The sequence below is a fragment of the Eulemur rufifrons genome, chromosome 1, assembly GCF_041146395.1.
Source record: "Eulemur rufifrons isolate Redbay chromosome 1, OSU_ERuf_1, whole genome shotgun sequence".
NCBI lineage: Eukaryota > Metazoa > Chordata > Mammalia > Primates > Lemuridae > Eulemur > Eulemur rufifrons.
Window position 1 is genome coordinate 807,805 of NC_090983.1, and position 21,271 is coordinate 829,075.

Here is a 21,271-nt window from a genome sequence, read left to right on the forward strand (position 1 = left end):
TGCCCACGCTCGGGAAAATCAGGATTGCATGGCTGTGGTCTTCGCTTGTCGGGGACCAGCATGTGCAGTCTGGGCCCCTCTGGCCGCTTCCTGCCCTCTCTGCAGTGATGTTCCCACCTGCCCACCTCCACTCCTGTCCCTCTGTCCGCCCCCACGCTTCTCTCACTTAGAAAAAGAAGACCACGACTATCGCAGTGGAGGTGAAGAAGTCGCAGCACAAGTACGTCATCGGGCCCAAGGGCAACTCGCTGCAGGAGATCCTGGAGAGAACGGGAGTTTCTGTTGAGATCCCGCCCTCGGACAGCGTCTCCGAGACCGTGATACTTCGGGGCGAGCCTGAGAAGCTGGGGCAGGCGCTGACGGAAGTCTATGCCAAGGTACCTGCCTCTCGGCCCGGCGTGCCTCCTCGGGGAGCTCCGGGGCCCTCCGTGGACAGGCCCTCGAGTCGCAGATGCCGAGGCCTGGACAGGGGCTGTGCGGCTCGGGGAGCGGCGGCCCTGGGAGCCACGTGAGCGGCCTGGCTTTTGTTTTGACACAACGAGCTCTGCATGTCCGCGGCTGTTTTCCCGTTTTTCCTAGGCCAACAGCTTCACGGTCTCCTCCGTCACTGCTCCATCCTGGCTGCACCGTTTCATCATTGGCAAGAAGGGGCAGAACTTGGCCAAGATCACTCAGCAGATGCCCAAGGTCAGGGAACGTCGTGATCTGTTACACGGGATTTATCTTGTTTTCCGCCGTCCATTTCCAGCACTGTTCACGGCGCTGTGTCCCGTGGGCATCTTTGGGACGGCAGCGCGTTTTCCAGACTCGGTCATCCTGCCTGACACGGCGGCCTCCGCGCTGAGCTGAGGGAGGGTATCACTAGGCTGAGGGGATATTGTAAGAAACACGTCTCGCTCAGTGACTGTGGTATAATAACCTGCTAGTGTGAAGAGCAAAACCTGTGTCCGCATCGTCCAGGTGTGAACTTAGTCTTTCCAGTTCAGCGGGGGAGACGGCGGCGCCGGGCGCCACTCGTGCCAGGCCAGGGAGCCCCGTCGTCCGTCGTGTCCTTATGCTCACACTTAGTTTCCAACTTGCTTTTTAGTTTCGCTTTTTCCAGCTTCACACTCCTGGTCCACACAGACACAGTGACTCCGTGGGGCCCGTCTCCCTTCCCGAAATCCTCGCCCTGAGGGTGGCAAACCGGGGTGGGCCTCGTCCACCTAGAGCGAGGAGCACTGTCTTAAAATGTCACCTCTGCGTTTGTGTTCCGTGTGCAGCGGAGGAGTAGCAGGCCTCCCAAACGCTGGGCACGGTGCGCGGCCCTGAGGGGCAGCACTGTGCTGTCGCTAAGGGGAGGTCGTGGGACCACAGCGCTGAGTCCCGTGTGGTGGGCCTCCCTGCCAGCCTCGCGTGGTGTCTGGATCTGGCCTCTCCTCGTCGTTTTGCGAGCAGTTTGGGATCAGCCGCTGCCCCCAGGAGAGCAGCCGTGGGCTCCCTGAGGGTCAGCGATTGTGCGCTGGGAGCCGAGGGGCACAGCCGCGCCGTTTAGTCTCAGCCCTCTCTCTCCTCGTTGCGCGGCAGGTCCACATTGAGTTCACAGAAGGCGAGGACAAGATCACCCTGGAAGGCCCCACCGAGGACGTAAACGTGGCCCAGGAACAGATCGAAGTCATGGTCAAAGATCTGGTAGGTGGTCCTGTGTGCTGTGTGCTGGTGGCCAGGCAGGCTCTGGTGCGGTGGGTGGACGGTGATCTCGCCAGATCCATGTGGCCGGGCACAGAGACACCAGAGGCTGCCGCAGTGGGCGAGTCACGGGTCCTGGGGCAGCTAGGGGCTGGCCACAGTCCCAGAAGAGACGGGGGTAGAGGAAACCTTACTTTGAGGAAGGGGCCTTCCGTGAGGGCCAGAGGAGCAATCCTGCAGCAATTCCTGCCCGCCAAGCGTAAGAACAGGAAACAGTTGACGGCTCTGGATTGGGTGCTGACGCCTGGTCTGAACGGCCAGGCACGTCCCGGGACCGAAGCGCTTGTCTCTGTTGACCTGCCTCCCCCCACAGATTAACCGGATGGACTACGTGGAGATCAACATTGACCACAAGTTCCATAGACACCTCATTGGGAAGAGTGGCGCCAACAGTGAGTGGGGCTGGCGGGTGGCAGTGGTGCCAGCTGTGAGGACGAGGACCGCAGTGCCGGCAGCCCTGGCCGAGCTCTCCTCCCCACGCCCTCCTCTCCCTGCCGGAAGAGGCCACTCTCCTTCCCCCTGGGGCTGTGTGTGGTTTCGAGCTCTTGGGCTGCAGGTGAACATTCTGGCTTTCCGAAACGGCACTGGTCGGCCTCCAGGGCAACGCCCGGGGCAGGTGTTTGCCAGCAGCCCTGGGACTGTGCGCCTCGTGTTCCGGCCAGACTGCCGGTTTCTGGGACTCCTGTGTTCACTCCCGAACATGCCTCTGACCTGGAGCTCACTGAGGAGCAGGAAATTTCTAGATTCATGCCCAAGTAAAACAGCCTGGCAGGGGTGTCTTATGTCAGCCAGGTTCGGGTTGTAGGTGTGGCAGAGTGTGTGGTGACATCAGAAGCGTGCTAAGCGCGCACTCAGCTGCGAGTCCGCCTGTGTGACCGTCCCCACATGGCAGTGCTGACCTGTTCTGAAAGCAAGGCCACCCCTGTGTTCCACTCTCGGGTGGCAGGTGCGAGGGCTCACCCCGCTCCTGCGTGGTTCAGTGGACAGAGGGCCCCGTCCTGCGTTGTGGGAACCCGACCTGTGGAAACACGGCTGGGCCCCTGCCGCCGTCTGTGTGAGTGGTGAACATAAGCTTGTCGGCTCTGCCGTGGCCTGTGTGTGCTCTGGTGCCAGCCCGTGTTCTGTGGGTGTTTCATGTGACAGGGCCAGGAATCTGCAGCACAGGGTGACCGCAGCCACTGCTGGCCTTCTGCACATGGCTTGAAGCACGTGCAGGTCATCAGCTTGCTTCTGTGGCTTTGCTTTTTGTTTTGGTTAACTGCGGTGTTTGCTTAGACAAAAAATACAAGGAGGTCCAGTGGTGTAATTCTGACATTAATTTCTGGTTTCTGCTCCCTAAAAATTATAGAACCACTTAGCTTAGTGTAGTCGAAGAATTGTCTCTGCCCTGTTTTCTTTTTGATCCACTTCCTAACACTCATTTTCTTTTTCATACTCTGAAGTCTGCAGTCCAGCGCCTGTGTCCGTTGCTCTTCTTGTGCTGTGCCACCGCGAGTGGCTGCACCTCCGTGGCAGCCGGGCAGAGGCGGCCTCCTTCTGCCTCTGCCTGGGCACCCGGTGGGGACGGTGGCCCGTCCAGTGAGCTTGGCTTGGCTTTGCACACGATGGGCAGAACGCCTGCCTCATTTCCTGGTGATGTGGCTTCTCCAGAGTTGGGGGCCTGGTCTGGAGCTGAGGGCACAGGGTTCTCTCTCGAGGAGGCGGCAGGAGGACCTGCAGCCGCGCTTGTTTCACAGAGACCGCGAAGCGCTAGGTTTGGGTCTGAGCTGGAGACGGGTCTCGCTGGGCAGCCGCTTGGCCGCTGTGTGGTCTTAGAGGCTGGCGGGAGCTTTTGTCTCCCATGAACGTGTGTGGTTTTGAATGCGCTGAAGCCGAGCAGTGCCCCAGACCAGCTGAGTCTCAGGTGGCAGCCACCGTCATTGGAAGAGCTCAGGGCAGTGTCAGCGTGGGGCCCACACCCCAGAAGCCTTGCGATCGGGTGAAGATCGGAACTGGTTCTGACTTCAGTCGATGGGAATTCTCGTTTTGGAGGCTGATCGTGGTCTGTGGTGGATGGGAATTGCCTGTCCTGCCTGGTTGTTAGTCCCTGGTGGAACATTGTAGGTTCTGTGTCCAAGACGTGTTTCATTGTGTCCCCAGTAAACAGAATCAAAGACCAGTACAAGGTGTCTGTGCGCATCCCTCCCGACAGCGAGAAGAGCAACCTGATCCGCATCGAGGGGGACCCGCAGGGCGTGCAGCAGGCGAAGCGGGAGCTGCTGGAGCTGGCGTCCCGCATGGTGAGCCGGGGGGCGTGGCCTGCTGGGGGCGGGGCCTGCCAGGGGTGTGGCCTCGTGCGCCTCACGTGGTAATCCGTGGGTGGGGCCTGCTGGGGGTGGGGCCTCGTGCGCCCCGCTTGGTGAGCCGGAGGGCGTGTCCTGCCAGGGGGCGTGGCCTCACACCTGTCCTCTCCTTGTCAGGAGTGGCCTGCGAGGTGTGGGGGCCTGGAGGACGGAAGCCAACAAATCTCACCTTGGGTTGGGTGTGGATCTGACCCCCGGGGCCAAATCTGTTTCATCCCGCCCTAGGGAACTCGCACGTCTTGTCCCCAGGGGCTGTGTCCCCAGGGGCTGCGTGCAGTGCCGGAGAAACACCACGACTGTGGGGTGGGGTCTCGGCCTTGGTGGGCTCCTGGGCCCCCACTCCAGAGAGTGTGACAGACGTGGTCACAATCCAATTCCTAAGGCAGCCCAGGTGGTTCCCAGGGGCAGCCGACTTGAGCATCGCTGCTGTGTCTTGTGTGCTGTCCGGGGGTTTCGGGAGGTTCGACGCTCGCTGCCTCTAGGCAGAAGGGCTGCTCTGCTCTGCGCCTCTCAGCCTTCGCACGTGCTCACATGAGGGCAGGTGCCCCGGCTGCAGGGAGTCCCGTGCGCACAGCCGCACACGGTGCTTCTCAGCCTTGGCTGCCCGCAGAGTGCAGGACAGTCGGGCTCTGCGAGTGCCGGTGGCCGGCCAGGCCCCAGGGCTTTCCGTCATCCACGCGTCCCAGGCATTCCCTGGTCACCGTGTCCCCCGAGTGCCCAACCAGGGGTCTCCAGTTGGACGGCTTCTTCCGTGTCCCTCAGCTGTTGTCCAGGGTGTCACGTGGCTTCCCCTGAGCTCGTCCCCAGCCTCGTGCCCTGTGTTCTCTTCCTCATCCTTCCAGGGCCACTTGCTCTGGTGTGTCTGATGCCCAGACTAAGTTACTGATTGTTGAACCCTGTTTCTCTGTCAACCTGACACCCGTCTGACCCAGAATCTCCCAGAAATCTTCAAACTGTTGCGTGCGACACACGGAGGAGGCTGAGAAGCACCTGTGTTTGGTGGCCTGTGTGGAGCCGTCTCAGTCACCCATGCAGGGAAGGGCTCCGAGCCCGTGTTCAGCAGGGACGGCTTCCTGCTGTGCGGAGCACTGACCTCCAGGAAGAGCCGGCTCGTGTCTAGTCCTTGTCAGAACACAAGTGCTGACTGAGTTGCTTTGGTGATTGTCACCGCCATAATGGCACTTTCGGTTGAAGGGTCCTACGATCCGTTCTTGAATTGTACCTTGTTCAGGAGAGTGACGCGCCGGCAACAGCGCGGAGTCCCTGGCAGAGCGCACGGCGCCAGTGAGCACCCCGGTGGCTGCTGCTCCGGGGCTGCGTCACCTCACCTGCTGCTCGGCAACAGCCGGGCTGTCCCCAGGGCTCCCCGGTGCCGCTCAGCGCGAGGGGCTTTTGCTCACCTTGCTGGTGGTAAAGCACATCGTCAACTCTGATTGTGTTTTTAGGAAAATGAGCGTACCAAGGATCTAATCATTGAACAGAGATTTCATCGCACAATCATTGGACAGAAGGGTGAACGGATCCGTGAAATTCGTGACAAATTTCCAGAGGTAAAGGTTTCGCAGAGACGTTGTTTCTCTGTCTAGGAGTGATCTGATTCACTCCTTGGGAATATGCGGTAGTTTGGGATCCGGTGCCTCCTAATAATCGTACTCAGCCTCCTGACGACTTGTTCCAGGTTATCATCAACTTTCCAGACCCAGCACAAAAAAGTGATATCGTCCAACTCCGAGGGCCCAAGAATGAGGTGGAAAAATGCACAAAATACATGCAGAAGATGGTGGCAGATCTGGTGGGGGAATATTTTAATTCTTGTTGTGGGACTGGTCAGGGGTGGTGTGGGGGTCTGGGGGCCTCAGAGGTGACCCTGGTCCCCAGAAGCCCTGATCTGGGGCGAGCATGTAAGCGCTGGGCTGGCCGCCATCCCTGGGACTTGGGACGGTGGTGACGGCATCTCTCTAGACGGGCAGTTAGTTGTCGAGACTTGGGTGTTGTGGGAATCAAGGGACGAGGTTCCCTTTTCTCGGGCCTGGTTACCTGGGTGCCCTGAGATGTCGTCAGACACCTGGATGGAGAAACTCCCGTCCAGTAGGAAGAGAGATGTGCGACAAGGGAGACGAGGAGTCAGACGTTGAGTTCTTTTCCTCAAAAGCTGCAGTGGGAGGAGGTTTGGAAGGTGACCGAGTGGGGACCGGGCGGGCCTGTGCTCGCGGACAATGGGGGGAGCCACAGCTGACTCCAGGGCCGCCCTGAGAGGTGGCGTCAGACCCCACACCGAGTGCCGACGCGCGTCGTCCCAAGCGCCGGATTCCCAGGAACACTGGGTCTGCGCTGCCTTGTTGTGCCTTCTGAGCCCGGTCCCCAGCCAGCTCTGGTGCCGGCGTGTGACTTGGATCCCCTCTTAGCCTCGGGGCCCGCGTCAGATGATGTGACACGCCTGGTGGGTTGTCAGACACGGCATCTCCCTTTTCCTCGTGGCCCGAAGGCCAGAGGCCGGGAGAAGGGTCGGGTCTGGGTGGATCCCCATGTTCCTGGCCTGGTGCCGTGCTGCCCCCGCGCCGCCTTTGGGGAGAGGGACGCGAGGCTTCCCTCCTGCCGCGGGTGTGAGTTGTGTCGTGTCTTTTGTCTTTAAGGTGGAAAATAGCTATTCGATTTCGGTTCCGATCTTCAAGCAGTTTCACAAGAACATCATCGGGAAAGGCGGCGCCAACATCAAGAAGGTGACCCGGCTGCCCGAGCCTCGCGCCTGGCGCCCGTGGTGCAGCGCCCTGCGCCGCTCCCGCTGGGGGTCCGGGGTCTCTTCCCGCTTCCCAGCCCTGTGCTCGCGCGGCTCAGCTGCGGGAAGATCAGTCAGCCCCTCGTGTTGGTCTCTCCCGTAGATTCGCGAAGAGAGCAACACCAAAATCGACCTCCCCGCGGAGAACAGCAACTCGGAGACCATCGTCATCACCGGCAAGCGCGCCAACTGCGAAGCCGCCCGCAGCCGGATCCTGTCCATTCAGAAAGACCTGGTAATGGCAGGTGTTTTGTCACGGAGTAGAGTCACCAGCAGCCGCTGAGGCTCTGGCCCGGGGTTGAGCTGTGCGGTCCCTGGCCTTTGCTTTGTTCCCGTGCATGAATTGTCTTCCCTCCAGCTGCTGATGAGACTTCACCGCCATTTTTTTCATGTCTCTTTGGTGTTTAGTGAGCCTCTTGGATGTGTGGGTTTAGAGTTTTCATCAAATTTGGAGAAGTTTTGGTCACTATTTCTTTTTTTTTTTTTTTTCTTTGAGACAGAGTCTCGCTCTATTGCCCGGGCTAGGGTGCCCTGGCGTCAGCCTAGCTCACAGCAACCTCAAACTCCTGGGCTCAAGTGATCCTCCTGCTTCAGCCTCCTGAGTAACTGGGACTACAGGCATGCGCCACCATGCCCGGTTAACTTTTTCTTATATATTTTTAGTTGGCCAGAGCATTTCTTTCTATTTTTAGTAGAGACGGGGTCTCGCTCGTGCTCAGGCTGGTCTTGAACTCCTGAGCTCAAACAGTCCTCCTGCCTCGGCCTCCCAGAGTGCGGGGATTACAGGCCTGAGCCACCGCGCCCGGCCAGTCACTTTCTTAATATTTTCTTCTGTTCAACCCTTGCTCTCCTCCCTCCAGGGACTCCAGTCACCTGGGCACTAATGGTCCTAACGATGCTTTGTTTATTTGGCTTTGGGGAAGGGACAACATTGTTTTTCTTCATGTGTTTTTAAAAATTTGTTAGTTCGCGGCAGCGTCTGATCTGCCTGTAGTGTCTCTCATTGTAGACGTTGTTGTCGTGTTCAGTTTGCAGCTTTTGTTGATCCCGTCCGTGTTGTAAGTGGCTGACACGCTCAGTCTCCTTTGGCTTCTAATCATAGACAGTGTAATGTTTCAGTGTCCTCGGCCAGCTGATTCTGACATCTGTGTCATTTGTGGGTGGTTTTCTATTTTCTTTCCTCATTATGGGTTGATTTTTTGGTTTTTTTTTTTTTTTTTTTTTGCTGTTTCTTTGCGTGTCTGTTTTTTTTGGGTGTTTTTTGTTTTGTTTATTTTGTTTAAGAGACAGGGTTGCCCAGGCTGAAGCACAGTGGTGTCGTCAGAGCTCTGCAGCCTCGAGCTCTGGGCTCAAGCGATCCTCCTGCCTCAGCCTCCGAGTAGCTGGGACTACAGGCGTGGCCACCACGCCCGGCTCACCTGGTATTTTTTAATTGGGTGTTTTTTATTCCTCTGAATAGTTTTTGGCTCTGTGAAGTGGCTCTGAAACTGTTTGCTCCTTTTAGGACTTGCTTTTAAGATTTGTTAGGTGGAATCAGAGGAGTGTCCAGTGTGTCCCAATATTTCCCACTCCCGAGGTGAGATCCTTGTGAGTGTCACACCCAGTGTGCCAGAAGGTTGCGGCTCTCCCATCTGGCTCCTGAGGACAGTACCAGGCCCAGGCTGTGAGCTGCAGGCGCTGTCTCCCGTAGTCCTGCAGCAGTTTTCCTACCTGTCACCGTATGCGTGGTCTCCAGTTCTCGGGCTCTTCCTCTCTGCTGCTGTCTCGGGGCTCTGACCTCAGACTGCAGCTGTCCCGGCCCCTGGGCTGCGGCTGTGCCTTCTGTCCTGAGCCGCAGGAGCAGCTGGGGCGGTCGGAGGGCTCACCTGCTTCCTGTCTGCGGGGCAGGGAATTCAGGCCCCGCTGTTCCGGCTTGGCCAGAAGCAGACTCTGCGTTACCAGGAAGAGTTTATCCACAGGGTATCGGCCCCATCTCTGCCTGCGGAGCCAGGCCGTTGGCTGAAGCAGCCAATCGCTGTGTTTGATCTGGAATCGTGGCTTTCGTTCTGCGCCGTGGGTGCCGCCACCCTGCTGGGCCCAGCACCTCCCAGACCACGGCTTAGCTCTGTCCCCGGCCTTCGTCTGCCACGCAGAAACGTGACGTCTCCATCCTGCCGTGTTTGGTTTCAGGCCAACATTGCCGAGGTGGAGGTGTCCATCCCCGCCAAGCTGCACAACTCCCTCATCGGCACGAAGGGCCGTCTGATCCGCTCCATCATGGAGGAGTGTGGCGGGGTCCACATCCACTTCCCCGTGGAGGGTTCGGGAAGCGACACCGTTGTCATCAGGGGCCCCTCCTCCGACGTGGAGAAGGCCAAGAAGCAGCTGCTGCACCTGGCAGAGGAGAAGGTGAGCCCCTCCCGGGCAGGGTCGCCGCGTGGGTCCCACAGGGGGCTTGGGCCTCGCTCACTGGGGACAACCCCGAATGCCCTTTCTTTGTGGTGCGGCGGGTCAGAAAACGTCTTTATAGTCTTACGCCTTTTTGATTTTGCTCTTACTGAAGGGCCTTTCGAGGTCCACATGCCCGTGTGTATAACATACACAGTTTGCTCTTTGGCTTATTAGTGTCTTGGGTGGCTTTCTCTGCAAGTGAGATTTACAGTAAAATTCACAATTGTTGGCGTGGAATTCTGAGTTTTTACAAATTTAGTCATGTGACCACCACAGCAGTGAGAAGTTAGTTTCCGTCACCTGCAGACAACTCACCGCGTGCGGGTGTGTCTGGGTTCTTGCGCTCCAGGGACTGCGCGGCGCTGCGGGAAGTCTGGGAGGCGGGTGCTGCGGGTGCTGCGGGTGCTGCGGGTGCTGCGGGTGCTGTGGGTGCTGCGTTGGGCTTTGCCCTTTTTACAGTGGCTGTTGGATCCTGCGCCTTGCTCTGCGCGTTGTGCGTTCTGGGGTCAGCCCGAGAGGAGGCACGCCAGCCGTGGGCCAGCCGTGGGCGGGGCCCGGGCAGGGTGAGGTCGCTGCACCTGTGACTCCCCCGTCAGTCCGCTCCGGTGTCGGGTCTTGATTCTTCACTGGGGTTGTGTAGTTTTTAGCCGACAGAACTTGCGTACGTTTTGCTTTAGTGCTATTGTAAATGATACTTTTTCAGTTAGCGTGTGGAAATACGTTTTATTTTTGTGTGTTGACCTTGCTTCATGAGACTGCTAAATAAAACCCACGGATCAGTTGTAACTTTTCTGTAGGTTCTTGTTTCATACGTGAAAGTCAAGTCATCTGTGAGTGGGCGGTTGCGTTTCTTTCTGCTCCGCACGCCTTGTGTTTCGATCTCCGTGTGCCCAGACTGTGCGGTGCTGCGGCGCGTGGCGGTCACACGGAGGACAGGCTCGCGCAGGACGGAGGGCGTCCACTGGGTCAGCCGCAGGTCCCTGCAGACAGGCCACCAGATTCCCTTCTGTTCTCAGCTGGTGAAAATTTTGAGGGGAAATGGGTGTTGGATTTTGTCAGATGTTTTTTCTGTGTCTACTGACATGATCCTGTTTTTATTAGATTGTATTAAATTTTTTTTAACGTTTGACCACCTTGCGTTCCTTGGGTAAACACCACGTGGTTTTCACAGGCCGTCTTTTACTGTATTGCCGGATTGGACTTGCCTTGTTCATTGGTTTCTCCGCCGTGCTCCTGTCCGTGAATCTCTGTGTCTGAAGAGCAGCAGGTTGTCTTGGGCACAGTGGTGGCAGCTGTGGTCTCAGCTACCCGGGAAGCTGAGGTGGGAGGATCCCTTGAACCCAGGAGTTCAAGTCCAGCCTCAGGGAACATCGCAAGACCCTATCTCAAAAAAAAAAAAAAAAAGTAGCAAAGGTCGGTTACTTAGTATGTTGCGTGCTAGCAGGTCTTCTCCTCTGTGTTCTTCATGCGTGTGCGCCGGGTCTCGGGTCCAGGGGAAGGCAGGAGACACACGTGTGCGTCGGAGTCACGCAGGGGACGTGTTCTCCCCGCGAGGCTGCTGACCGCACTGGTGTCCTGATGAGGCCGTCGTGTCGGGCTCTGTCCTGGGCCCTGGTTTCCTGGTGTCACGCGAGGGCCTTGTGCTGCCCCGGGAGCTCCGAGGGCCCTTCTGTCACTGTCTGTGTCAGCTCGTGTCTCTCCCAGCTGGAGCGAAGCGGCGGCAGGTCTGTGTGGGCCAATCTCTGGTGCGTGTGTAGGGGAGGAGCCGGGCGGCTCTCGGTGTGTGGGTGCCCCGCCGGGTGCCCCCACTCCTCAGCGCGTGGGCCCTGCCAGCACCTCAGCCTGCGTTGTCACGGCCCCGGGCAGGTCAAGAGTGGCTTGGAGCAGTCTGGTCTTTGCTTGTATCTGGCAGGACCTGGGTTCTCAGTCTGCCTGCTCTTCCCCATTGGCATCTTCTGGATGGTTGTGGAGAAAAGGTTCAAGTATGGTCTGCGGGGGGTTGTCTGTCGGACAACAGATGAGCCCCATTCTGGGGGTGCAGGCAAAATTTAAGGACACAGGTGACGCAGTAAGGGGGGGGTGACCCACACAGACAGCGCCGTCCTCCAGGCTCTCGTCTGCCTGCGCGGTGGTCCAGGCGGGTGACATCGGGCTGACGTACTTGGGGTTGGTCTCCGCAGCAAACCAAGAGCTTCACCGTGGACATGCGTGCCAAGCCCGAATACCACAAATTCCTCATTGGCAAAGGGGGTGGCAAAATTCGCAAGGTGCGAGACAGCACCGGAGCCCGAATCATCTTCCCGGCGGCCGAGGACAAGGACCAGGATCTGATCACCATCGTGGGGAAGGAGGACGCCGTGCGGGAGGCGCAGAGGGAGCTGGAGGCGCTGATCCAGAACCTGGTAGGGCCTGATCCAGAGCCTGGTGGGGGGCCTGACCCAAAGCCTGGCGGGGGGTGGGCCGGATCCAGAGCCTGGTAGGGGGGCCTGATCCAGACCCTGGCGGTGGGGGGGGGGGGCGGATCCAGAGCCTGGTAGGGGGGCCTGACCCAAAGCCTGGCGAGGGGGCCGGATCCAGAGCCTGGTGGGGGGGCCTGACCCAGAACCTAGCAGAGCCGGATCCAGAGCCTGGGGGAGCGGCCTGGTAGGGCCGTGCCTGGGCTGCTGCTCTGGGAGGTGCCGCGGGGGGGCGCGTCACCGTCACTCCTCCTCTGGACCCCACAGGACAACGTGGTTGAAGACCACATGCTGGTGGACCCCAGGCACCACCGCCACTTCGTCATCCGGAGAGGCCAGGTCCTGCGGGAGATTGCCGAGGAGTACGGCGGGGTGATGGTCAGCTTCCCGCGCTCCGGCACACAGAGTGACAAAGTCACCCTCAAGGGTGCCAAGGACTGTGTAGAGGCGGCCAAGAAACGCATTCAGGAGATCATCGAGGACCTGGTGGGCGCCTGGGGTGCTCGGGGTGGGGTTGTCCCCGGGGTCCTTCGCAGCCCCGTCGGCCGGGAAGCGGCTCGTGGACTTGGTCCTCCCGCGGGCCTGCCCGGCCGCGTCCCGGGCATCTGCGAGGACGCTGCCTGTGAGAGCACCTTCCTCTGGACGGCAGCACAGCCCGTGCAAGGGGTCAGCTTCCTCCTCTCTGTGAGGAGGAGAAAACAGGGTTGGGGGAACCAGGCGCCAGCGTGAATCGTGGAGAAGCAGCGTGAGAGTGAAGCCCCTGTAGAGAGCGGCCCCGTCCCTCCGGCACGCCCTGCCGTGTGTCTGGACACTCCCCGCTCGTGGCTAACGTGGCCGTCCTCCAGGGACAGCCCCTCATGTCCTGGGACACCTTTATGGAAAAAGCCTCCCCTGTGGCCTGCCCCTCCCCCGCCCCCAGTTGCGCCTGGAGCTCGGGTCGGCTCTGGGAAGGGGCGTCGGCGCCGACCAGAGCCGTAGAGCCCTGGGAGATGGTGTGAAAAGTTAGTTGACACTGACGAATTTATCTTTGCTTATTTCTTTTTTCTTTGTGTTTCTTCCTCCAGGAAGCTCAGGTGGTAATAGAATGTGCTATACCCCAGAAGTTCCATCGATCTGTCATGGGCCCCAAAGGTTCCAGAATCCAGCAGATTACCCGGGATTTCAACGTTCAGATTAAATTCCCAGACAGAGAAGAGAACCCAGGTGGGTCCCCTTGGCCTGTGCTCACCGTGGGTGGCGGTCCCTCCCCTCGTGAGGGGCTGCCGTGCACCCGGGTGAGGCTCTGGCCTCGGCTTGAGCACCATCCGCGTATCCGGGGGGCTCCCAGAACTTCAGGGTCACCTCCCTGGTCTCTGAAGGATGGGCTGTGTCAGTTACTCACAAGGTGACAAGGTGCCCTTGGTGTGTCCTAGAGACACACGGTGACAAGACGGGGCAAAAAGGCACGCAGCGTCTTACTCGGGAAGTCCCCGACGATCGGTCCCAGTCGTTGTCGTGGCCTCACTCACGCTGAGTGTGTGACGAGGTCTTGCCGGCCCCCCAGAGCAGCGTCCCCCCTCCCGCTGCTCCATGCCGGGGTGCGTCCCCTGTGGGGGCGGTCAGCTGTGACCTTTGGCCGCAGGGCACCATCTAGGTGGCTGGCAGCTCTTCTAGACCTGCCTGTTAGAGCAGGTACCCTCCTTGTGGCCCAGTGTGCGTGTGACAGAGCAGACAGACGGGAGCCAGGAGAGAGGGTGGCGGTGGGGTGCTGGGTGACCTGACGTGGGGTGCAAGGCCGGTCCCCGCCCCTCCTGCGGCCTTGCGCCTGGAGTGAAGGTGTGTCCCTCTCTCTGCGTCAGTCCTGGGCCATCTGCCTGGTCTAGCAGGTGACCCTGAGGCCTGCCGAGGTCACTGGATGTCCCCCATCTTGGCATCGGCGAGCACGTCACGCACTGCCTGTCAAGCCTCTGTTTCCCTAAGAACACGGGCGCTTTTAAGAAGGAAACTACTGATAAAATCACACTGCACACTATTTACGTTTCACACTGGAATAGTTATTGTAAACTGTCATTTTTACATAATCTCACAGTGGAGAAAAGCGGCGTGGAGTAGCGTCCTGTGAGCCCGTATCCAGAGCCAACTTCCGCATGTACACGCACGCTTTCTGCGAGTCCTTGGAATGTGGTTTTTAGACATGTGCCTTTATCGATAGCGGTTTCTAAGAGCAAGGACTATTACGTTACGGTGCCTGCGTCAGGATCAGATCTAACATTACATAACACGGTCACCTAATCTGTAGTCGCTGTTCAAACTGCTGGTTTTTAAAGCATCCTTCATGGCCCCACCCCCGCCTGGGGCCGCGGTTGCTCTGGGCAGATGTGTCTGTCCGTCCCCGCCACCCCCCACCCGTTCGTGGACTCGTGGACTGTCCCGCTCCGTGGACGGATGTGGCTTGGCGTGTACTCTGGTGCACGTGGTCTCCTGGCGTGGGATCACACTGACATACGGCGCTGGCGCGGGTGTGTCGTGGCGTCTCTGCCGCTGCCCCTCGTAGAGCTCCGAAGCCCCTCACGCCTCACCCGCCCCGGCTCAGCTGCGCGCCCTGCCCCACCGTCAGGCCCCACAGACGCACGCAGTGGGCCTGCTTTGTGTTTCTCTGCAAACTGGCGTGTTCAGTCGCACTGGAGCCTCTGCCATAGTTGCTGTGAGCTCCGTTTCCAGAGTGGGGCAGTGAGGTGCCGGGCGCAGCCTCCCTGCACAGCCGGCAGGCCCTCCCCCCCCCGCCGGGAGCCCCTGCCCAGACGGGAAGTCCCGCAGCACAGGCGGGGTCCTCCCGCCCCTGCCCCGCCCAGCGTGCGGCGGGTGCTTCCCAAATGCTCGCTGCGCACAGCGCGGGGTGCCTGGGCCCTCGTCAGCCGTGCCTCTGCCCTTCCCCCTAGTGCACAGCGTGGAGCCGGTGGTCCAGGAGAACGGGGACGACGTCGGCGAGGGGAGGGAGGCCAAGGAGGCCGACCCTGGCTCTCCAAGGAGGTGCGACATCATCGTCATCTCTGGCCGGAAGGAGAAGTGTGAGGCTGCCAAGGACGCCCTGGAGGTGTGTTTGCCCCCCCACCCCCACCCCAGGGCCTCGGGGGCCAGTCAGCAGCGGGGTGGGGGTGGCCTGGGGCGGGGAGGCTGCCGGGTCTCAGTCGTGTCACGTGAACTTGCGTGAACACCACTGGCTGGCTGTGCTCGGCCGGCCGGGGCCTGTGGAGGCCCCTTCCCCGGGCAGCTGCGTGGGGGGCAGCCCTCTGGCCCACGGCTGTGGGGGCCGGGGAAGGGGCGCGTTTGCAGTGGTCTGAATGGGGCCTCCATGCTCAGTTTGCCGCCCTGTGAAATGGGGCCGTAGCCAGGCCCGGCTCAGGCCTGCAGAGACGAGCCGTAGGCGCAGCGAGTGCCGGGCGCTGCTACCCTGGGTGCTGCTCCTCGTGCCACAGCACCGAGCTGTGCCGAGCCGCGCGCCACGGGGCAGAGACGGGCCACACACAGGCCCGTTCTGCGTCAGGGAGGCCGAACGCTGCGGATGTTCGGATGTTCGTGGAGGTGAAGTGGGGGACCCTTGAGTTGAAGGTCCGGGTGCCACACTGCCGGTGTCACTCTGTCCTCCACCCTCACAGCCTAGCCGTGACCGTCTTCCCTGCAGGCATTGGTTCCTGTCACCATCGAAGTGGAAGTGCCCTTTGACCTCCACCGATACGTCATCGGGCAGAAGGGAAGTGGGATCCGCAAGATGATGGACGAGTTCGAGGTAGACCCTCCCCTGGGCGCCGCCGAAATCTGTCGTCACGTGGGTGGGCGTCCCTCCCCCGTCCCCCCTCCCCCGCCCCGTGGGCCTGGCCGTCAGGGCTGCCCTGTGTCCTCGCAGGTGAACATCCACGTCCCCGCGCCCGAGCTGCAGTCTGACGTCATCGCCATCACGGGCCTGGCTGCGAATTTGGACCGGGCCAAGGCCGGGCTGCTGGAGCGCGTGAAGGAGCTGCAGGCGGAGCAGGAGGACCGGGTGAGTGAGCGTGGCACGCGGGGCAGGGGCGGGACGTGGGTCTCGGCCCCGGGCTCACTTAGGATCCAGTGTCGCAGTTACAGGGGGCGGCCGGAGGGAGACCCGGGCAGTGCCGGGAGCAGTCAGCGCCCAGGGGCCTGCTGGGGCCTGGGCTAGGGCTCGGCACCGCGCTCAGTGGAAAGTGACAAGTTGGGCTTCCTGGAAAGGTAGAGGCTGGGGTGGCCCACTGACCTCTGCAGCACAGGTGGTCTCGGGCTGAGGTGCCGGGAAGTAGGGGTGAGGCCCCGCCTCGCCCCGGCAGGGCTGGCGCGGGAAGGCCTGTGGGTGCTGTGCTGCTGGGGCGGCCGCTGCTGCTCTGCAGAGGCAACGCGGAGCGACGGTGCCGGGCCTGGCCGTTCAGCGCGGGCCGCAGCTTCCCGTTTCCCAGCAGCGTGTGGTCGGGGGCAGGGCTGGAGCTCGGAAATCGGCTCACAGGCTGAACAGCCCGTGGCCTTGGGGTTCTGTCCTCTGCCCAGGCCCCTCCTGTCCACAGACCCCTTGGCACCTGGTTGCCGAACTCTGTGGCCCAGCCCGAGAAGACCCAGGATGCTCCGTTTTTGAAGGGTTTCTGTGCCTGGTGTGGAGTGGCCGCGTCCCGGGTTGTCATTGTTAGCGGGGACGAGGGTGGTGGGTCACACGAGGGGACGGTAACTGTTCTGGAGCACAGAGCGTCACAGAAAACCTGGGCGTCGCCCTTTGGTTTCCCAGGTGACAGCAGGTGTCTGGCTGGCACCAGCGCTCTGCTCTCTGCCTCATTCTCACGTGTTTCCTGTAGGCTTTGAGGAGTTTTAAGCTAAGTGTCATTGTGGACCCCAAATACCATCCCAAAATCATTGGCAGAAAGGGGGCAGTGATCACCCAAATCCGCCTGGAACATGACGTGAACATCCAGTTTCCTGATAAGGACGATGGCAGCCAGGTGAGAGTGACGTCCCGGGGGAGGCGCCGGGGCAGGTGGCCCTCATTGGCCTGCCTGGGGGCCGGTGACCGAGCAGACTCTGCTGCTGCTCCCAGGTGGGGGGCCACGGCAGGTCCCCGAGGAGCTGATTTCAGCCCAGGCCAGTCTGAGCATGTGCGGGCGGGAGGGGCGTCCTCAGCTCCACGAGCAGTCGGGGCGCAGGGTGACTCCTGCCAGGGGGCGGGGGCTCCCGTCCGAGCCGACAGGTGCGGTGCGTCCCCCGTCACCGGGGCCTCTGGGGCCCGAGGCAGGCAGTGGACAGAGACATCCGCCCCGCCCCCGCCCCCGCCGCACTCAGGAAGGCGAGAGGCAGCCGCGTCCTCCGTGCGGGGCCTCCCTGGCGCCACAGCCCCGGCTCTCGGGCCCTCAAGCCTGCGCTGCGCCCCCTGCCGCGGGTGTGGCCTCTCCAAGGTGGCCCCTGTGTCGGTGGACCCTGCGCCCCCCTGGGCCACCTCCCCCTGCTCTGGCTGCCCTGCTGGGGCTCTGCTCACTGCGTGGGTGCCACCGCCTCACGCGTGGCGGGAGCCCAGCCCGCCCTGGTGGCCACGGTCTCTGGCCACGTGGAGACAGTGCCCTGGCCCCTCTGCGTCTCCTGCTCACGCCGGGGTGGTCTCCTGCCCACCTGCCCCGTCTCCCGGCCCCTCGCGGCCTCTCAGGCTTTGGAACTCAGGCCCGGAGGGGCTGCCTGCAGCCGTCCTGCGTCTCCCGGTGCGTTCGTTAGCGCCGTTGGCTCAGCCTGGGGAGTTCGGCTCCCTGAACCCTTCGCCCTCTCCTGTATTTCCTCCTCCTTTCCCAAGTAATCGTCAGTTTCTGAAGTCGCTGCTCAGTGTTAGACGAGTTCAGCCAGCGTCCCGTGAGTCGCGCAGGGCAGGGCAGTCAGACCTTCATCATGCGCAGCTTTCTCTGGGGCGAGTCACACTGCCGTCGGTGACGCTCCACGCCTGGCCGTGCCGTGACCCGGGGGCCCCGCTGTGCACTTTGCTTGTTGGCTCCGCAGGCGCCCAGGCTGCCGCCCCCCGCCCGCCCCCCGTCCCCGTCCCCGTCCCCTGGGTCTTCTCCGTCGCCCGGGGCGGGTCTTTCTGCTCGTTGTTTCCTTTCTGGGCACCTGTCCTTGTTCTCGGGCCCCTTCCTGGTTTCTGCCTTTGCGTTGTGGGTGCCCTGTCCTCTCCCACCTGGAAGTCGTGAGTCACGGTTGTCTTGTCACGTTTCCCGCCGTCTGCCCCGAGTTGGGTTTGCTCCCGCCGAGTCTGGTGCGGGAGCCTGTCTGTCCATCCGTCCGTCCGTCCGGGCTGAGGCAGGACGGAGCAGGTGGGGGCTTGGAGTCGGGGGGCTTGCGTGGGCCGTGGGCTGCCGGCCGGTCAGTCTGCAACACCGAGTTGCCCCCAGACCACGGCCGAATGGTCACAGAAGCCGGAGGCCAAGGGGCAGAGGGGCCTTTGCTGTGTCCTGGAGTCCGGAGTGCTCACCTGCCAGTGTCTCCTCGGTCTCGCCGGGCAGGTGTCCTTTCTGGTCCTGTAATGACTCTTGGCTGGGGCGTAGGAAGGGGTGGGAGCTGAATGGACGTTGTTGACCTGTCTTTCTAAATCAGCCACCGCTGCGGTCTCCTCCTTTCTGTCCCGTGCCGACGAGGGGACGCTGGTGTGCCCTGCCGTGTGCCCACCTTGGCTTCCTGCTGGGCCGGCACCTCCTGCCGTGAAGCCCCAGGAGATGCCCCGGTTTCTGACTGCGCCCTCCTTTTTAGCCCCAGGACCAAATTACCATCACGGGGTACGAGAAGAACACGGAAGCTGCCCGGGACGCCATCCTGAGAATCGTGGGTGAACTTGAGCAGATGGTTTCGGAGGACGTTTCGCTGGACCACCGTGTCCACGCCCGCATCATCGGTGCCCGCGGCAAAGCCATTCGCAAAATCATGGATGAGTTCAAGGTGAGCCCCCGTTCCGGGGACGGCCTGGTGTCCTGCTGGCCGCAGGCCGCACGGGGCTGGAAGGCGGGGTGAGGGCGCGCTGGCCCCGCGGGGGTGAGGCCAGGCCCCCCGGCCGCCCAGACACAGCCACACCCCGGGCGGCGGCTGCGGAAGGCAGCACCCTGCAGGGGCCTCGGGAGGGCAGAGCCGGCCCGTGACCTCGGCCGTCACCCGACAGGTTCCTCCGTGAGTCGAGCTTCACGTGAGATGCACAGCAGGGTGCTGCCGAAATCACTAGTCTAACTTGAGGGCGAAGGGGACAACTCCGAACCCTGATCTCTAAGCTGTTGTTAAGTCCGAGGAAAACAGCTCGCTAGGAACAGACGCCTGGTGGGACTGTTCGGCCCAGCCTTCGCCTCCGCCCCTCAGCTGATGTTGCGCCTTCCAGGTGGACATCCGCTTCCCGCAGAGCGGAGCCCCGGACCCCAACTGCGTCACTGTGACCGGGCTCCCGGAGAACGTGGAGGAGGCCATCGACCACGTCCTCAACCTGGAGGAGGAATATGTGAGTGGGGGCGGGGGCGGCCCAGGCTGCTCAGAGGCACCTGGCTCCGGGTGACGGGGCGGTGGCCTGTGTGTCCCCGGGGCAGGCAGGGGCGGGCGAGGAGGTGGGCGCCGCCCATGCCCCGCAGGCCGTGCTGAGCGAAGCCCGGCTCCGCAGCTGGCCGACGTGGTGGACACCGAGGCGCTGCAGGTTTACATGAAGCCCCCAGCACACGAGGAGTCCAAGGCGCCGTCCAAAGGCTTCGTGGTGCGCGACGCTCCCTGGGCCGCCAGCAGCAGCGACAAGGTCGGCGGTGTCCGGGGGTGGCGGGCGGGGGGCTCCGGCGCAAGGCGGCAGCGGCTCCGGAAGCTGCTCCGCGTCGGGAGCGCGAGCCCTGCTGAAGCTGTGTCCTCCCCGCACAGGCTCCGGACATGAGCAGCTCCGAGGAGTTTCCCAGCTTTGGGGCTCAGGTGGCCCCCAAGACCCTCCCTTGGGGCCCCAAGCGATAATGATGAGCAGCAGCGCCTCTCCAGCCTCTGACCCGAACAGCCCCGAGCCCCACCCAGCGGCTGGAGCCTCCGCAGAGTGTCGACAGCTCCCTCCCGAGGTCCCGCAGCGAGGGCTCCGCTCAGGGCCTGTCCCCGACGCGGGGCTCCTCGTGTTAACACTAAGCAGAGGCAATCGAGCGTCTCGTGCGGAGATGGCAGACTCCAGCTTCTGGTCACCCGGCATGTCAGTCACACTCTGACCTTCGTTGCGAGAGCTCCGCAGCCGTGGCTAGGGGTCGACTTCCTGTGTCATGACCTCAGGAAATAAATTCCCTTGACTTTATAAAAGCCAAAACGTTTGCCCTCTTCCTTTCCCACCGGCCGCCACGCCCGCCCGGCAGACCCCTGGGGGGAGGAAGGCCGGCTCTGGCGGGGGAGGTCGGTGCCCTGGGCCGGGGCCCGGGAGGCAGCGGTGACAGGGGTTCTCAGACGGTCCTGATGTCAGCTGCTTCGGGGTCTGAAAGCGCCGTGTCTTCACCCCCAGCCCCACCGCCACACCTCAGCCCGGGTCTGGCGAGTGAAGCCCGGAGGTGAGGTTGTGCGGGTTGTCTGTGCCATCCGGGTCCCCTGTGAATGTCACAGTGCCTGCTGCCACCACCTGAGACGCGCAGGGCGGGCAGGGCAGGTGGGGCCAACGGCCTCAGGTAGCAGCTGGGCTTGTGTCCCACCCACAGCTCCCTGCGCCTGCCCTGGGCCCCGTGTCAGCCGCCTTCTTCCTACCTCAGCCCGCCTGGCCGTGGCCTCGTGCGCAGTTAGTGCCACCCAACGCCTGTCTCTCGATCCAGACGTTTCTGGTGGTTGTGGGTTTGCCGTGGAGCTGGGGGTGCCCCGTGCCGGGCTCCAGGCTGCTGCCCGCCCTTGACCGCAGTGGGGTCTGTGGCCCCTCGGCCAGCCCAGAATGGGGGTGCACACTCCCACCCCCGGCCACGGGGGTCTGCACCCAGGCCCTGAGGGGCAGCTTCTCAGTCCTGGGGTGGACAGAGGCTGTGACCTGCCTGGACCCAGAGGTGAAGCCGACTGAGGCCTCGACAGCTGGGTGCCAGGGCCGCTGCGTCCCAGCCGAGGGTCCCGTCTTCCTCACGCTCGCGGCGGGGAACCCTGCGTGTCAGACGCTGGCCTTGGCGTGAGGGCTGTCCCCCAGCTGGCGTGGCCGAAGGTGTACGGCGAGAGGAAAGGTGGTCCCAGGTGGTCCACACAGAGGCATCTGTGCCCTGCTGTGAGGACCAAGGATGGGGCCCTAGTGAGTCCTCTGGTCTTCCTCCCTGCCTGTGTCCCCCAGGGGTGACAGGGCCACCGGCACGTTGCCCTGTCCCAGGTACACGAGTCCCTAGAAAGCTGCTCGTGCCGGGGTCCCACGGCCCTTCCCTGGGGCAGTCGCTCTGCCTGACACGCGGCCACACGGTTCTCCGCCGTGGAGTAACTCGAGCTGGGTCGGCTTTCGGCTCTGGAACCCCCAGACAGACCCAGGACTGCTCAGCCTGCGTCTGCCGCCAGCGGCCCAAGCAGCCTCCGAGTGCCGGAAGTCG

The 21,271-nt window shown here is 62.1% G+C and overlaps 1 protein-coding gene across 6 annotated transcripts in view; it reads left to right on the forward strand.

The window, feature by feature from the left end:
* HDLBP (high density lipoprotein binding protein) overlaps positions 1–20,058 on the forward strand; it is a 70,782-nt gene extending 50,724 nt beyond the window's left edge. For 5 of the 6 annotated variants that reach the window (XM_069487251.1, XM_069484766.1, XM_069484025.1 and 2 more), the window contains exons 8-28: positions 171–377; positions 580–687; positions 1,567–1,671; positions 2,042–2,120; positions 3,868–4,007; positions 5,516–5,620; positions 5,749–5,862; positions 6,704–6,790; positions 6,950–7,081; positions 9,016–9,234; positions 11,457–11,678; positions 12,000–12,218; positions 12,797–12,935; positions 14,651–14,805; positions 15,394–15,498; positions 15,616–15,750; positions 16,565–16,708; positions 18,489–18,674; positions 19,102–19,218; positions 19,375–19,503; positions 19,620–20,058. In XM_069487251.1, the coding sequence (XP_069343352.1) occupies positions 171–377; positions 580–687; positions 1,567–1,671; positions 2,042–2,120; positions 3,868–4,007; positions 5,516–5,620; positions 5,749–5,862; positions 6,704–6,790; positions 6,950–7,081; positions 9,016–9,234; positions 11,457–11,678; positions 12,000–12,218; positions 12,797–12,935; positions 14,651–14,805; positions 15,394–15,498; positions 15,616–15,750; positions 16,565–16,708; positions 18,489–18,674; positions 19,102–19,218; positions 19,375–19,503; positions 19,620–19,706 (2,934 nt within the window). In that variant the 3' untranslated portion in view covers positions 19,707–20,058. The remainder of the gene's footprint in view (positions 1–170; positions 378–579; positions 688–1,566; positions 1,672–2,041; positions 2,121–3,867; positions 4,008–5,515; positions 5,621–5,748; positions 5,863–6,703; positions 6,791–6,949; positions 7,082–9,015; positions 9,235–11,456; positions 11,679–11,999; positions 12,219–12,796; positions 12,936–14,650; positions 14,806–15,393; positions 15,499–15,615; positions 15,751–16,564; positions 16,709–18,488; positions 18,675–19,101; positions 19,219–19,374; positions 19,504–19,619) is intronic. The other variant, XM_069488049.1, reaches the window with a different exon arrangement.
* Positions 20,059–21,271: the final 1,213 nt, after the last annotated feature.